The 16,988-nt window shown below is 42.8% G+C and overlaps 1 protein-coding gene across 1 annotated transcript; it reads left to right on the top strand.

Moving 5' to 3' along the window:
- The first annotated feature begins 4,500 nt into the window (after positions 1–4,500).
- LOC134729805 (heterogeneous nuclear ribonucleoprotein C-like 2) lies at positions 4,501–8,415 on the top strand. The gene has a single exon (XM_063601808.1). It carries the CDS (start codon positions 7,097–7,099, stop codon positions 7,976–7,978), a length of 882 nt encoding a protein of 293 aa, XP_063457878.1. The 5' UTR covers positions 4,501–7,096; the 3' UTR covers positions 7,979–8,415.
- Positions 8,416–16,988: the final 8,573 nt, after the last annotated feature.

The raw sequence follows: 16,988 nt of genomic DNA, 5'->3' as shown, positions 1-16,988 counted from the left end.
ATTTTCCCCATTTCTAACCTGATAAACCTGAGACTTGGCCAGAGAAAAACCTGCCCATGTTCTGGCAGCAAATGATTGGCAAACAGGCATGAGCCACCACGGTCAGCCAGAAAAAAGTACTTAATAAATTACCAGCTAACTAAATGCAACACTGCATTAGAAAGTGATAGACAGGCCAGGCTCCATGGCTCATGCCTGCAATCCCAGCACTTTGAGAGGCTGAGGCAGGTGGATCACCTCAGGTCTGGAGTTCGAGACCAGCCTGACCAACATGGAGAAACCCCATCCCTACTAAAAATACAAAATTAGCCAGGCGTGGTGGCGCATGCCTGTAATCCCAGCAATTCAGGAGGCTGAGGCTGGAGATTCGCTTGAACCAAGAAGGTGGAGGTTGCAGTGAGTCAAGATCGTGCCATTGCACTTCGGCTTGGGCAACAAGAGTGAAACTCCATCTCAAAAAAAAAAAAAAAGAAAGAAAGAAAACCATATAGTGATATATAATGGCCATTCCAGGAATGCCAGCCAATCACAGAAAAATCGAAGTGTAATTCAGCATACTGACAAACTAAAGGGGGAAAAGCAAGGTTCCTACAAAATGCAGAAAGGAATTGAAGAAAAATCAAATTAAATTTATCATAGCATATTTTGGAAAATGAAATGTTGTGCTAAAAACTTGCATTAAACATCAGATGTAATGGATAAACATTAGCTCCCTTCCTACTGAGATATGAAACAAGGTAAGACCCTCAGCACCTTAGGATTTGAAGGCACGTAGGTATTTTGGTTAGTAGTAAAGACTCCAGATCCAGCAGATCCAGACTGTTTAATTTAAGTTCAAAACTGGCTCAGCACCATCCTGGCTAACACGGTGAATCCCCATCTCTACTAAAAATGCAAAAATTAGCCAGACATGGTGGCAGGCACCTGTAGTCCCAGCTACTCGGGAGGCTGAGGCAGGAGAATGGAGTGAACCTGGGAAGCAGAGCTTGCAGTGAGCCGAGATCGCGCCACTGCACTCCAGCCTGGGCGACAGCACGAGACTCCGTCCCAAAAAAAAAAACTGGCTCAGTGGCCAATGGCTCTGTGGTCTTACCCAACTTACTTAACCTCTCTGTGCCTTAGCTCATTCACATATAAAATGGGATAATATCAATATTGACTTCACAGAGTGTTATAAGTTAATCTATTTAAGTACTTCGAGCTGGATTTGACATAGGGCAAGCAAGGATATTTTTATTGTTATTATATTTGAAAAATATATTAGTTACAAACTTAGGTGAGAGACCAAGGTCTATGGTAAAGTTGATTATAAGCCTTCATACACCCCTGTCATTCTGAAAATCTTAATTATAACAAGGCCCGGTGGAGTGGCTCACGTCTGTAATCCCAGCACTTTGGGAGGCTGAGGTGGGTGGATCACCTGAGGTGAGGTGGGCGGATCACCTGAGGTCAGGAGTTCGAGACCAGCCTCACCAAAGTGGCAAAACTATCTCTCTATTAAAATACAAAAAATAGCTGGGCATGGTGGTGGACACCTGTAATCCCAGGTACTCGGTAGGCTGAGGCAGGAGAATCACTTGAATCCAGGAGGCAGAGTTTGCAGTGAACCAAGATGGAACTATTGCTCTCCAGCCTGGCGACAGAGTGAGACTCCATCTCCAAAAAAAAATAATTAATTATAACAGCATGTCCATTCACTCTCCAAAGTGTCTAGGACTGGACAATTAATTGTGAGGCCCTCTTCTGTAGCACCCTACACTATAGCATATATGTGGATTAATATAAATACACATACAAAGTTCAAGTATATATTCCATATACTTTCTATATACTTATATTCTAAGAGGTCACATGCAAATTCAAGGCTACGTCAAAGAGTAGAGTGGCTATCTATGGAAAGGGGAGTGGAAGTGAATCATGGTAATAAAAAATAGGTGTAGATATAGATATGAATATGTAGACATACACACACATAGCGGCAAGAAAAGGGAATGTCATGGACCAATGATGACAGTGAGCCATGTAAAAAGGCTACAATTTTTGTGATTGTGTGTCCATTTTCAGGATGGGTTGTAGCTTACCTTTTTAGAAAGGCTGATGGCATAGTCATAGTGAATAAATGATTATAAAATGTGTTTCATTTCTGGTGCACCTCTGGAGAAACTTGACACAGAGTCTCTGATGCCCAAGCTGGAGTAGAGTGGTGCTATCTCAGCTCACTGCAACCTCTGCCTCCTGGGTTCAAGTAATTCTCATGCCTCAGCCTCCCAAGTAGCTGGGATTACAGGCATGCCACCACACCCAGCTAATTTTTGTATTTTTAGTAGATAATGGGGTTTCACCATGTTGCCCAGGCTGGTCAACTCCTGGCTTCAAGTGTTCCGCCAGCCTCAGCCTCCCAAAGTGCTGAGATTACAGGTGTGAGCCACCACGCCTAGGAAGACTGGATTACTTTAATATAATTTTTACCACCCCATGGGAAAATACAGCCAGACCCCTCATAAGGTATTTTTTTTCACCAACTACAATCAGAAGCACTGATCATAAAGTATTTACTGGAGAACCTATGCCTTTGATAATAGAACCTCATGTATCCCCTGCACATTTTAGCTCTGACCGTGTAATCAGGGGTTCAACTCCAACGGATTAACCATTGCTTAAGTTGCAAAGCCTAAATTGCTCAGGCATGCCCGATGGGAAAAAGGTTTAACCTCTTAACTGTTAACACAGCCTGGCTGACTGTTTGAATTGGCATCACCTGAAACCAGTTGGAAAGGCCATGTGAGCTTGCTCCACTATCTCCAGATTGGGGAGACAGGCTTGGAACTTGTCTCCTGTCTCCCTGTCAGTTAACTATTTTTTATTTTTATTTTTATTTTTTTCTTTGAGACAGAGTCTTGCTCTGTTGCCCAGGCTGGAGTGCAGTTGCATGATCTCAGCTCAGTGCAAACTTGGCCTTCCGGGTTCAAGTGATTCCTGCCTCAGCCTCCCCAGTAGATGGGATTACAGGCGTGCATCACCATGCCTGACTAATTTTTGTATTTTTAGTAGAGAGGGAGTTTCACCATATTGGTCAGCCTGGTCTGGAACTCCTGACCTTGTGATCTGCCCGCCTCGGCCTCCTAAAGTGCTGGGATTACAGGCATGAGCCATTGTGCCCAGCCCAGTTAACTCCTAATAATTTTTAATTTTTTCCCAAAATGGAGTCTTGCCCTGTCACCCAGGCTGGACTGCAGAGGTGCAATCTCAGCTCACTGCAACCTCTGCCTCCCAGGATCATGCCATTCTTCTGACTCAGCCTCCCGAGTAGCTGGGATTACAGGAATGGATCACCACACCAGCTAATTTGTGTATTTTTAGTAGAGACAGGGTTTTCCCATGTTGTCCAAGTGGTCTCAAACTCCTGACCTTGTGATCTGACTCCCTCGGCCTCCTAAAGTGCTGGTATTATAGGCACGAACCACCGTGCCCAGCCTTTTTTGCTTTTCTCAAACCATGGTGGTGTAGTATTGGGTTCTATGCACTTAGGAGAGTGAGCTCATCATTCAGTAACAATATGACTCAGTACCACGAGACCTTTCAAAGACTATTTCCGGTAGGTGAAGGAGGCTTTCGATGATGATTGGACCTTCATGCCCTATCATTTGGAGATTGTGTCTTTTAAAATGGCCCTAAGGGAAATCTGCCCATGAGCAGCATTGGATGAGACCATACCAGGTGACTTAAAATTAAGGATAACCAAGGAAAAAAGCCTTTCTTAGAAGCAGACATCATCACATGGTAGACAGCTTTTTTAAGAAAATGGAACAAAACTCCATTCGATCTCCTTCCATTGACTGAGACTTGGTTTTGTTTTGTATTAACACAAAATGATCAAGCCTACATTTTATTTTGTTACGTACTTTCACCACTCAAAGCAAACACTTTCTAAGGTCTCTTGTTCAAAATTTAGCCACTGTCACTAACCAAAGCAATTGCTGGCTATGGAGTCATTTAGATGAATGGGAAGGATCACAACTAATAGTAGAACCTGCTCTCACACACGGTTGGGTAATATTTATAATTAAATGACTCGGCACTGAGAAGAAGCTATAGATGCAAATGGGTGGCCTATGACTATTATTGATTTCATTATTGGTAACTTATCTCTATGCATAGGAAACATTAGTGTAACTGGGTCTAATCTAGGTGGTGTCCCAGACTCTTGTTGCCCAGGCTGGAGCGCAATGGCACAATCTCAGCCCACTGCAACCTCCACCTCCCGGGTTCAAGTGACTCTACTGTCTCAGCCTCCCAAGTAGCAGGGATTACAGGCATGTGCCACTACAGCCAGCTAATTTTGTATTTTTAGTAGAGACATGGTTTCTCTGTGTTGGTCAGGCTGGTCTCCAACACCCAACCTCAGGTTATCCTCCGGCCTTGGCCTCCCAAAGTGATAGGATTACAGGCACGAGCCACCGAACCTGGATAGAGAACATTTCTGATGGCTCCATATTGATGGAACTTCAAATAACTCTCTGGTAAATTATTTTCTGTAATACCCTTAAATAAAAAATGGAGAAGCTGAGATCCAGATCAATGTAGACTTTGGTACAGAGTTGGTGGTACCAGGGCTGCCATATCCAGTTTACACCCCAACCTGATATATCAGCAAATCTCTTGGAGTAAGGAAAATATTTCTGAGGAGGTGTTTCACATGAAGTTCAGAAAACTCCTGTGTTTGAAGCAGTCCAAATGACATTTTGTGGCAACAAAATATATGGTCTACTTAACAGAGAAGGAGACTATGTAAGAAAAAAAAAAAAAAAGATGTTTATCCTGAAATGAGCAAAGCATTGGGAATGGATGTGAGATTATTTTGGGAGAAAAATAGAAGACGAAGGTTTTGAAAGGAAAAATAAGGAGGATTATATAAATTGTTTTGAAAGACCCATCCTTGGTCCTAATAATCAAAACCAAAGGGGCATCAGTGAAATGTTGGATAGATTCCTCCTCCACCCCCTCAGTAACCCCCAACATGTTTACCAAGTCTTGGTTCACTCCCAGGATCCCATTAAAACACCAAGCTCAACCAAGCCCATCCTCTACCCTCACTTCCCTTTGCAATTTTGACATGATTTTGTTACAGGACCATCAGATTCCTATGCCTGCTGCACAGTAGCTTACCAATATTCTGAGACAGCAGTGTTTGCAGCAGAGAGTTTAATGATCACAGGGTGGCTAAATGAGAAGCTAGGAGGAGATCCTCAAATTCATCTCCCCAAGGAGTACTGAGGGTTTCCAGTGGATCCTGGATAGCAAGGGGCTGGAAAGTTGATATAGAGTTAAGAGGGATGAAGTCATCAGGATGTCAAAACTGCATTCTTTGGTGAGTTGGTGCCTTGCAGAGCCCTTCAGATCAGCTGGCATCTGTACTTTCACTGACATGCAGAACGTAAGAATATCTCAAATGAAAAAGTTAATGTTTTACAAGGCTTAAATTGTTGTCTGCAGGGCAGTTAAGGGGAACTGTAATCTAAGGTCTAAATGATTTGGGGACAGTAGGCTGCCAGCAACCATGAGGAAGAAGGTCAGAGAGCAAGCTGACCTCATGGTGAATGCTGAATGCACTGCAAGCTTGGTTTATTTTTGTTTCTCCCCCTCCCTTCTTCACTGATTAAATTTATAAAGTTTATAGGTATCGTTTCAATTTCTTCCAAAGAAGCCTTAACCTAAGCACTGAGACCACTCACGCCCTGAGCGGCACCTCTCTTCCACCAGCACGAGGGAATAAACTGCTACCTTAGGTGATATAAAACCCACAAGACCATTCCATACATGGAGATTTTTATTCTTATTTTGTAGGGATGACTCCTCTGTTTTTATAAAGCTGTTTTAACTAGAAAGCATTTTTATAATTTTGATGTGGCCAAAGATCTCCCCACAACACTACTTTCAGGTTTTATTTTTCTGTCTAATATCTGGAACAGATCAACCCCTTCCCTGCCTCACACTCAGGACATGAAGGCAACATATCAGTAAAATTCCATCAGTGTTTGTGGATTTCATGAATGAATGCATTTTTTTTTTTTTTGACAAAATCTCCCTCTGTCACCCAGTCAGGAGGGCAATGGTGTAATCTCGGCTCACTGCAAACTCAGCCTCCAGGGTTCAAGGGATTCTCCCACCTCAGCCGCATGAGTAGCTGGACTACAGGCAGCCACCATCGTGCCTGGCTAACTTTTCTATTTTTGTAGAGACAGGGTTTCACCATGTGGGCCAGGCTGGTCTTGAACTCCTGACCTCCCGTGATCCACCTACCTTGGCCTCCCAAAGTGCTGGGATTACAGGTGTGAGCCACCTCACCTGGCCTTGAGTGAATGAATTCTTGACTTCCACTGTATCCCTAACGCTGTCAATTTCTTAATTCATGAAATGAATATGCATATGTGATATGAATGGATATCTGGTTCAATCCATTAGTCTTCGGACAGCCAAAAACCCAATCAGGATTAACTGAGTGGAGCTTCAGAAATGCAACCAGATATCGCTTTTTGATTGGAAGCTAGCAGCGGATATGGGGAGGGGCGTGGGTGGGAGTTGTGATGAGAAAGGTCAATAAAAGCTTCTAAAGACCCACAGGACAGACTCAAAGTCTTCAAGCCTGGAGTTCCTGCTTGGCTCTTCCTGAGGTCTGAGCACATTCTAAACTACATCCAGATCTGGTAAGTCACTAATTTCTGTAAGGACACTCCCATCTGACCTACAGTCAGCCGGTCTAGAACGGTGACAGTGCAGCCTACGATGGCACAGAACTATATCCTGTCTTTTTTTCTTTTTTTCATATGACCAGTTTCAAGCTTTGATTTTTTTTCTGAATGCAATTTTGTCTTTATTTCAAAAATGTTGATTGTGCTTTTCTTTACGTCATTTCCGAATTCTTGTTGGGAGCCATTTTGTGAAGAGAGGAAGACTGAGCTGTTTTGGCTGCATTTCTGGCCTCGAGCTGCAGTCAGCTTCTCCACGTAGAACCCGGCAGTAGGAGACTTAGAATCGAATCTCTTCTCCCTCCCGCCTCCTGTTTTTGGCTTTTGGAGAAACCTTATCATCCAACACAATGGCCAGCAACGTTACCAACAAGACGGATCCTCACTCCATGAACTCCCGTGTGTTCACTGGGAATCTCAACACTCTTGTTGTCAAGAAATCGGATGTGGAGGCGATCTTTTCCAAGTATGGCAAAATTGCGGGCTGCTCTGTTCATAAGGGCTTTGCCTTCGTTCAATATGATAAGGAGAAAAATGCCCGGGCTGCTGTAGCAGGAGAGGATGGCAGAATGATTGCTGACCAGGTTGTAGATATTAACCTGGCTGCAGAGCCAAAAGTGAACCGAGGAAACGCAGGTGTGAAACGATCAGCAGCAGAGATGTACGGCTCCTCTTTTGACTTGGACTATGGCTTTCAACGGCATTATTATGATGGGATGTACAGTTTCCCAGCACGTGTACCTCCTCCTCCTCCCATTGCTCTGGCTGTAGTGCCCTCGAAACGTCAGCGCGTATCAGGAAACACCTCACGAAGGGGCAAAAGTGGCTTCAATTCTCAGAGTGGAAAGCGGGGATCTTCCAAGTCTGGAAAGCTGAAAGGAGATGACCTTCAGGCCATTAAGCAGGAGTTGACCCAGATAAAACAGAAAGTGGATTCTCTCCTGGAAAACCTGGAAAAAATTGAAAAGGAACAGAGCAAACAAGAGGTAGAGGTGAAAAATGCTAAGTCAGAAGAGGAGCAGAGCAGTAGCTCCATGAAGAACGATGAGACTCATGTGAAGATGGAGTCTGAGGGGGGTGCAGATGACTCTGCTGAGGAGGGGGACCCACTGGATGATGATGATAATGAAGATCAGGGGGACAACCAGCTAGAGTTGATCAAGAATAATGTAAAAGAGGCTGAGGAAGGAGAGGATAACAGAGACAGCACCAATGGCCAGGATGACTCTTAAGCACATAGTGGGGTTGAGAAATCTTATCCCATTGTTTCTTTACCTAGGAGCTTGTCTAACAACAAATTTTTCACCAGATCCTCTCCCTTAGTATCTTCAGCACATGCTTACTGTTCTCCCCATCCTTGTCCTTCCCACATTCATTAATTCATATTGCCCTGCACCTAGTCCCATTTTCACTTCCCTTGACACCCCTAGTAGTTTTCCTAAGTCTTACCCTGTAATTTTTGCTTTTAATTTAGATACCTCTTTATGACTTAACAGTAAAAAGGATGTATGGTTTTTATCAACTGTCTCCAAAATAATTTCTTTTTATGCAGGGAATACAGTTCTTTTCTTTCATACATAAGTTCAGTAGTTGCTTCCCTAACTGCAAAGGCAATCTCATTGAGTTGAGTAGCTCCTGATAGCAGCTTGGAGTTAGAAGTATGTGTGTTACACCCCATATTAGTGTGCTGTGTGGGGCAGTTCAACAAAAATCTAACAATGTATTTTTGTGAATGAGAGTTGGCAGGCATGTCAAATGCATCCTCAGAAACATAATTGGTGTTATAGTCTTCAAACATGTTTTCTAAAGTTGATACTGTGGGTTATTTTTGTGAACAGCTTCATGTTTGGGACCTTTTTCCTCAAAATAAACAAGTCCTTATTAAACCAGCAATTTAAAGAAAAAAAGTTCTTGGTGGGAGCAGTGACCCATGCCTGTAACTACAACACTTTGGGAGGCCAAGGCGGGAGGATCATTTGAGCCCAGGGCTTCGAGAGCAACCTGGGCAACATGGCAAAACCCTATCTTTACAAAACATTTGTTTTGAGGGGTGGGATGGAGTTTCACTCTGTTACCCAGGCTGGAATGGAGTGGCACAATCTCAGCTCACTCCAACATCCACCTCCCAGGCTCAAGCGATTCTCATGCCTCAGCCTCCTGAGTAGCTGGGATTATAGCCACCCGCCACCATGCACAGCTCATTTTTATATTTTTGGTAGAGACGGCGGTTCACCATGTTGGCCAGGCTGGTCTCGAACTCCTAACCTCAAGTGATCCACGTGCCTTGGCCTCCCAAAGGGCTGAGATTACACCAGTGAGCCACCAATGCCCTGCCTCTTTTTTAAAAAATTAGACGGGCATGGTTGAAGAGGAGCAGCCCCTCCACACCTGTGGGTATATCGCATCAGGTGGGACGAGAGACTGAGAAAAGAAATAAGACACAAAGTATGGAGAAAGAACAGTGGGCCCAGGGGACTGGTGCTCAGCATAAAACATGTGAGAAAAGGAATGTGTGTCACAAATAAGTTCAAGGGAAGGTACTCTGCCTGGATGTGCATGTAGGCCAGATGTACGCTTCTCTCCACCCAAGCATCTCAGTGGAGTAGAGAATAACAGAGCAGCATTGCTGCCAACATGTCTCACCTCACACCACAGGGCAGTTTTCCTCCTATCTCAGAATAGAACAAATCTGCAATTGGGTTTTATCCTGAGACATTCCATTCCCAGGGGGAGGCAGGAGACAGAGGCCTTCCTCTTATCTCAGCTGCAAGAGGCCTTACTCTTTTACTAATCCTCCTCAGCACAGACCCTTCACGGGTGTCGGGCTGGGGGATGGTCAGGTCTTTTCCATCCCAAGAGGCCATATCTCAGGCTATCACATGGGGAGAAACCTTGGACAATATCCGGCTTTCCAGGACAGAAGTCCCTGTGGCTTTCCACAGTGCATTGTGCCCCTGGTTTATCGAGAATGGAGAATGGCAATGATTTTACCAAGCATATTGCCTGTAAACATATTGTTAACAAGGCACATCCTGCACTGCCCTAGATCCCTTATACCTTGATTCCATACAACACGTGTTTTTGTGAGCTCAAGGTTGGGGCAAAGTTACAGATTAGCAGCATCTCAGGGCAAAGCAATTCTTCAGGGTACAGGTCAAAATGGAGTTTCTTATGTCTTCCTTTTCTACATAGACACAGTAACAGTCTGATCTCTCTTTTCCCTACACATAGTGGCATGCATCTGTAGTCCCAGCTATTTGGGTGGCTGAGGTGGGAGGATCCCTTGAACCCAGAAGATTGATGCTGCAGTGAGCCATGCTCACACCAGTGCTGTACTCCAGCCTGGGCAGCAGAGTCAGACTCTGTCGGGAAAAAAAAAAAATCTTAACCAAGCAGTTAAAAAAAATCCAATTAATTGTAATCAGTAGGCAGATCCCAAATGCCTCAAAGAGGGAGAGAAAGAGTTTAGAAGGCTCTACATGCTAGCATCCCATTCAGACTGTTTAATCCTACCATTGTGGTTTTGTAAGAAAAACAGTCTTAAAGATTTCCAATAATTCCCACAATGGCCATAAATTAACCTGGGTGTCATTTTCCCACCAACTTAAAAAGGCACGTGAGAGGCCGGGCACAGTGGCTCACACCTGTAATCCCAGCACTTTGGGAAGCCGAGGCAGGTGGAACACCTGAGATCAGGAGTTCGAGACCAGCCTGGCCAACATGGAGAAACTCCATTTCTACTAAAAGTACAAAAAATAGCCGGGCGTGGTGGTAGGCACCTGTAATCTCAGGTACTTGGGAGACTGAGGCAGGAGAAACAGTTGAACCCAAGAGGTGGAGGTTGCATTGAGCCAAGATAGCACCTTTGCACTCCAGCCTGGCCACAGAGCAAGACTCCATCTCCAAAAAATACTACTAATAATAATTATAACAGCATGTCCACTCACTCTCCAAAGTGTCCAGGACTGGACAATTAATTGTGAGGCCCTCTTCTCTAGCACCCTACGCTATAGCATATATGTGGATTAAAATAAATACACATAAAAATGCAAGTATATATTCTATATACTTTCCATATACTTATATTATATAAGGTCACATGCAAATTCAAGGCTAGGTCAAAGAGTAGAGTGGCTATATGTGGAAAGGGGAGTGGAAGTGAATAATGGTAATAAAAGGAAACAGATAGATATAGATATAGATATGAACAAGTAGACATACACATATATAGCTGCAAGAAAGGGGGTTGTCATGGACCAGTGATGACAGTGAGCCGTGTAAAAAGGCTAAAATTTTTGTGATTGTGTTTCCATTTTCAGGATGAGTTGTAGCTTACCTTTTTAAAAAGGCTGATGATGCAGTCATAGCAAATAAGTGATTATAAAATGTGTTTCCTTTCTGGGGCAATTCTGGAGAAATCTCTAATGGTATGAGAATTCAGTTTACTGGGCAGGTTATCACACAGATAAAATTTTACAGATCCAATGACACTAGCATTAACTTCATTATCCTTGGTATTCTATAAAGGTTGAGTGAACAAATGGTATCTTTAAACGAAAATTAGCTAAACTGACAAAGAAAATTGGATTATTATTATTTATTTTTGAGACAGAGTCTCTGTTGCCCAGGCTGGAGTACAGTGGTGCTACATTGGCTCACTGCAACCTCTGCCTCCCGGGTTCAAGGGGTTCTCCTGCCTCAGTCACCTAAGTAGCTGGGATTACAGGCACACACCACCACACCCAGCTAATTTTTGAATTTTTGGCAGAAGCGGGATTTCACCATGTTGGCCAGGTTGGTCTCGAACCCCTGACATCGGGATCTGCCTGCCTCGGCCTCCTAAAGTGCTGGGATTATAGGTGTCAGCCACCACACCAGGCCGAATCTTTTTTGCTTTTCTCAAAGATGGTGTCATAGTATTGGGTTCTATGCACTTAAGAGAGTGATCCCATCATTCAGTAACAATATGAATCAATACTGCAAGACCTTGATGCAGAATTTCAAAGACTATTTCCAGTACGTGAAGGAGGCTTTCAGTGATGCTTAGATCTTCCTGCCGTAGCATTTGGAGATTGCATCCTTTAGAAATGACACCAAGGGAAATCTGCCCATGAACAGCATTGGATGGGACTGTACCAGATGACTTAAACTTAAGGATATCCGAGGAAAAGCCTTCCCTAGAAGCAGACATCATCACATGTTAGACAGCTTTTCCAACACAATGGAGCAAGACTCCATTTGATCTTCTTCCATTGACTGAGACTTGGTTTTGTTTTGTATTAACACAAAATTCTCAAACCTGTATTTTATATTGTTACGTACTTTCACCACTCAAAGCAAACACTTTCTAAGGTCTCCTGTTCAAAATGTAGCCACTCTCACTAACCAAAGCAATTGCTGGCTATGGAGTCATTTACATGAAAGGGAAGGATCACAAATAATAGTAGAACCTGCTCTCATACACAGTTGGGTAGGAATTGAGGATGCTAACTTCATGATAAGGTTTGTTATCCTTCCTTTGGAAGGTTGGTTAATATTGATAATTAAATGACTTGGTACTGAGAAGAAGCTCTAGGTGCAAATGGCTGGCCTATGACTATTATTGATTTCATTACTGGTAATTTATCTCTATGCCTAGAAAACATTAGTGTAACTGGGTCTAACCTAGATAGTGTTCCAGACTCCCACTGGAATCAAACTCTTTGGTTTGACACGCATTATGTAGATGGGAATGCTATAGATATCAACATAGACATAGAGTCAGAACATGACCATGTTACCCTCTGCCAAATAATCAGAGAACTTACTGAAACTAGGCACTGGTTCACTGGAAACTCTAGAGGCAAATAGAATGCATCTATAGCTCTACTGTATGAAATAATAGTTTTATTTATTGGATGCATCAATACTCAGGACATATTTGGAGAGGAAACTATTCTTTCTTCAATGGAGATGGCATGCAAGGATTACTTTATAAAACACACAGAAATATTTTTTCTTCCCACCCCAATTCCAACCATTACCGTGCAACCTGTTGTCAATAGACGTTAAGGCAGTTGAGGCAGAAATAATTAAATAAAGCTTCATTGGAAGCTAAATGTCAGGATCGACTTGGAAGACACACACTGACAAAATCAGTGTTTTCCAAAGTCTGTTACAAGTTGGAATGCTTTTATAAGAAAGGTTGAAAGAAGGGAATGGGACTCCTCCTATCAGTTGTTTTTTTTTTTTTTTTTAATTTTCTTTTGTTTTATCCTGGCAAGGCTCTAATAGAGTTGAGCTTTTTTGTTTTTGTTTTTTCCATTGGAAGGGACAATACAGAGGTTACAATCATTGACTTTAGATGACAACATGACAGGCAAAAATATTTTCCTTGCAAGACAACCAGCAAAACTTCACGATCAGAATCAAATCAGTGTCCTTCTCAGTGTCACTGGGTGAAGCCTTCATCAGTACTTGAAGAGTCTCAGGCACTCATGAAGTCAAGATCAGATTCTTTACTCAGGGACAGGATGTAAGCCAATCATAAGACCTTCCACAGATGATTAATTTGGAAGTCTACCTAATGTGACCTGCAGGTTTTCACTGGCAATATGCAGGTGCAGATATGACAAAGAATAATCCTGACCTTCATATCACCCCTAGCTGATGAGGATTGGGATTCTTTTGTCCCTTTCTCTCCATAAAACCAGGTTACTCATCTTGTGTGGCAACAAAATATATGGTCTACTTAACAGAGAAAGAGACTCCACAGAAAAAAAAAAACGGATTTTTATTATGAAATGAGCAAAGCCATGGGAATAGATGTGAGATTACTCGGGGAGGTAAAGGAAGACAAAGGTTTTGAAAGGAAAAATGAGGAGAATTACATAAAGTTTTTTGAAAGACTCATTCTTGGTCACAAGTATGAAAACCAAGGGAGCCTCAGTGCAATGTTGGAAAGATTCCTCCTCCACCCTCTCAATAACCCCCAACACATTTACCAAGTCTTCGTTCACTCCCTGGATTCCATTAAAACACCCAGCTCAACACTGAGCAGCCTCCACCTTCACTTCCCTTTATAATTTTGACATAAATTTGTTACAGGACCATCAGGTTCCTATGCCTGCTGCACAGTAGCTTACCAATATTCTGAGACAGCAGGGTTTGCAGCACAAAGTTTAATGATCACAAGGTGGCTGAATGAGAAGCTGGGAGGAGATCCTCAAATTCATCGCCCCAAGGAGTACTGAGGGTTTCCAGTGGATCCTGGATAGCAAGGGGCTGGAAAGTTGGTGTAGTTTGATGGCAATAAGAGGTATGAAGTTATCACGATGTCAGAACGGCATTCTTTGGTGAGTTGATGCCTTGCAGGGCCCTTCAGATCAGCTCACATCAGTAGTTTCACTGACATGCAGAACCTGAAAGAATATCTCAAATGAAAAAGTGAATGTTTCACAATGCTTAAATTGTTGTCTGCAGCGTAGTTAAGGGGAATTGTAGTCTAAGTTCTACACGATTTGGGGACAGTAGGCTGCCAGCAACCATGAGGAAGCAAGTCAGAGGGCAAGCTGACCTCCTGGTGAATGCTGAATGCGCTGCAAGCTTGGTTTGTTTTTGTTCCTCCCCCTCTCTTTTTCACTGATTAAATTTATAAAGTTTAGAGATACGGTTTCAATTTCTTCCAGACAAGCCTTAACCTAAGCCCTGAGACCACTCAAGCCCTCAGTGGCACCTCTCTTCCACCAGCATGAGCAAATAAATTGCTACCTTAGGTGATATAAAACCCACAAGACCATTCGATACATGGAGATTTTTTTTCTGATTTTGTAGGGATGACTTCTCTGTTTTTATAAAGCTGTTTTAACTATAAAACAATTTTATAATTTTAATGTGGCCAAAGATCTCCCAACACTACTTTCAGGTTTTATTTTTCTGTCTAATATCCGGAACAGATCAAACCCTTCCCTGCCTCAAACTCAGGACTATATAGGTCATATATCAGTAAAATTCCATCAGTGTTTGTGGAGTTCATGAATGAATGAATTCTTTTTTTTTTTTTTTTTTTTGGACAAAGTCTACCTCTGTCACCCAGAACTGTGTGAAATGGTGCAATCTTGGCTCACTGCAACCATTGCCTCCTGGATTCAAGCGATTCTCCCACCTCAGCCTCCTGAGTAGCTGGATTACAGGCACCTGCCATCATGCCTGGCTAATTTTTGTGTTTTTGTAGACATGGGGTTTCACCATGTTGGCCTTGCAGGTCTTGATCGCCTGACCTCAGGTGATCCAGCCAACTTGGACTCTCAAAGTGCAGGGATTACAGGTGTGAGCCACCTCACCCGGCCTTTAATGAGTGAATTCTTGATTTCCACCCTATTCCTAACACTGTCAATTTCTTGATTCATGAACTTAATATGGATAGCTGATATGAATGGATATCTGATTCAATCCAGTAATCTGGGGACAGCCAAAAACCCAATCAAGATTAACTGGGTGGAGCTTCAGAAATGCAATCAGATAGCACTTTTTGACTGGAAGCAAGCACTGAATACATGGAGGGGTGTGGGTGGGAGTTGTGATTAGAAAGATCAATAAAAGTTTCTGAAGACCCACAGGAGAGACCCAAAGTCTTCAAGTCTGGAGTTCCTGCTTGGTTCTTCCTGAGATCTAAGCATGCTGCAAACTCAGTCCAGATCTAGTAAGTCACTCATTTCTGGAAGGACACTCCCATCTGACCTATAGTCAGCCCGTCTGGGACGGGGACAGTGCAGCCTATGATGGCACCGAGCTATATCTGTCTTTTTTATATATTCCAGCTAACTGGGAGACTGAGGCAGGAGAATCACTTGAACAGGGAGGCAGAGGTTGCAGTGAGCCGAGATCACACCATTGCACTCCAGCCTGGAAAACAAGAGTGAAACTCCATCTCAAAAAAAAATTAATAAATAAATACATTATAAATAAATTAATTAATTAATGCTTTAAAGAAAAAAGAAATAAACTTTGCCTACAAGTTTCATATGCAATTGAATATCTCTTAAATTTTGATGTGAACCAACCAGGCATGGTGGCTGAGGCCTGTAATCCCAGCACTTTGGGAGGCCGAGGCGGGCAGACCACGAAGTCAGGAGATTGAGACCATCCTAGTTAACATGGTGAAACCCCGTCTTTACTAAAAATACAAAAAATTAGCCAGGTGTAGTGGCATGCACCTGTAGTCCCGGCTATTTAGGAGGCTGAGGCAGGAAAATTGCTTGAACCGGGGAGGCAGAGGTCGAAGTGAGCTGAGATCGTGCCACTGCATTCCAGCCTGGTGACGGAGCGAGACTCCATCTCAAAAAATAAATGAATAAAATAAATAAATCAATAAATAAATAAAAACACTGTGACAGGAACCAACATTGCTCAACTTGTACACTAATGTCTTACACAATCCTTTCCTTGTCACCTTCAAATCTCCATTTCAAATGCTACACTTTGCAAAACTCTACCACTTTGTTGCCATTTCCTGATGATGGAGAAGACCATACGTGTGTGTGGCATCAGAACTATTGACTCCTCCTATTCATGTTTAAGATATTCCATTACACAAACCTGGGTTCATACTTTTTGTTGATAGATCTTATGCCAAAAATGTAGGCAAAAAATGCCAAGCAGGAAATGCTATCAGTTCTGAAGATGAATTCATAGAGATGGAAATTCTTTCAGAATTTATTTTTCCAGATTTTTTCTTTGTTTGTTTGTTCCTTTGCGTTTGTTCGTTTTCAGACGGAGTCTCGCTCTGTCACCAAGTTGGAGTGCAGTGATGAAATCTTGGCTGACTGCAACCTCCTCCTCCTGAGTTCAAGCGACTCTCCTGCCTCAGTCTCTTGAGTAGCTAGGATTATGGGTGGGTGCCAACATGCTCAGCTAATTTTTGTATTTTTAGCAGAGACAGGGTTTCACCATGTTGGCTAGGATGGTCTCAATTTTTTGGCATCGTGATCTACCTGCCTTGGCCTCCTGAAGTGCTGGGATTACAGGTGTGAGCCACCACCGTGCCCGGCCTTTTTTTTTTTTTTCTTTTGAGATGGAGTCTCACTCTATTGCCCGGGCTGGGAATGGGACTCCTCCTATCAATTATTTTTTTAAATTTTCTTTTGTTTTATTGACCTGACAAGGCTCAAATAGAGTTGAGTTTTTGTTTTTGTTTTTTCCATTGGAAGGGACAATACAGAGGTTACAATCATTGGCTTTAGATGACAAGATAAAAGATTAAAA

Source organism: Pan paniscus, chromosome 1 (genome assembly GCF_029289425.2).
Source record: "Pan paniscus chromosome 1, NHGRI_mPanPan1-v2.0_pri, whole genome shotgun sequence".
NCBI classification, from domain to species: Eukaryota; Metazoa; Chordata; class Mammalia; order Primates; family Hominidae; genus Pan; species Pan paniscus.
This window is presented reverse-complemented; position numbering and strand designations above follow the sequence as displayed.

What these genes read in the sequence shown, in the direction of transcription:
- LOC134729805 (XM_063601808.1), top strand. Translation starts at nt 7,097, where the DNA reads ATGGCCAGCAACGTTACCAACAAGACGGATCCTCACTCCATGAACTCC.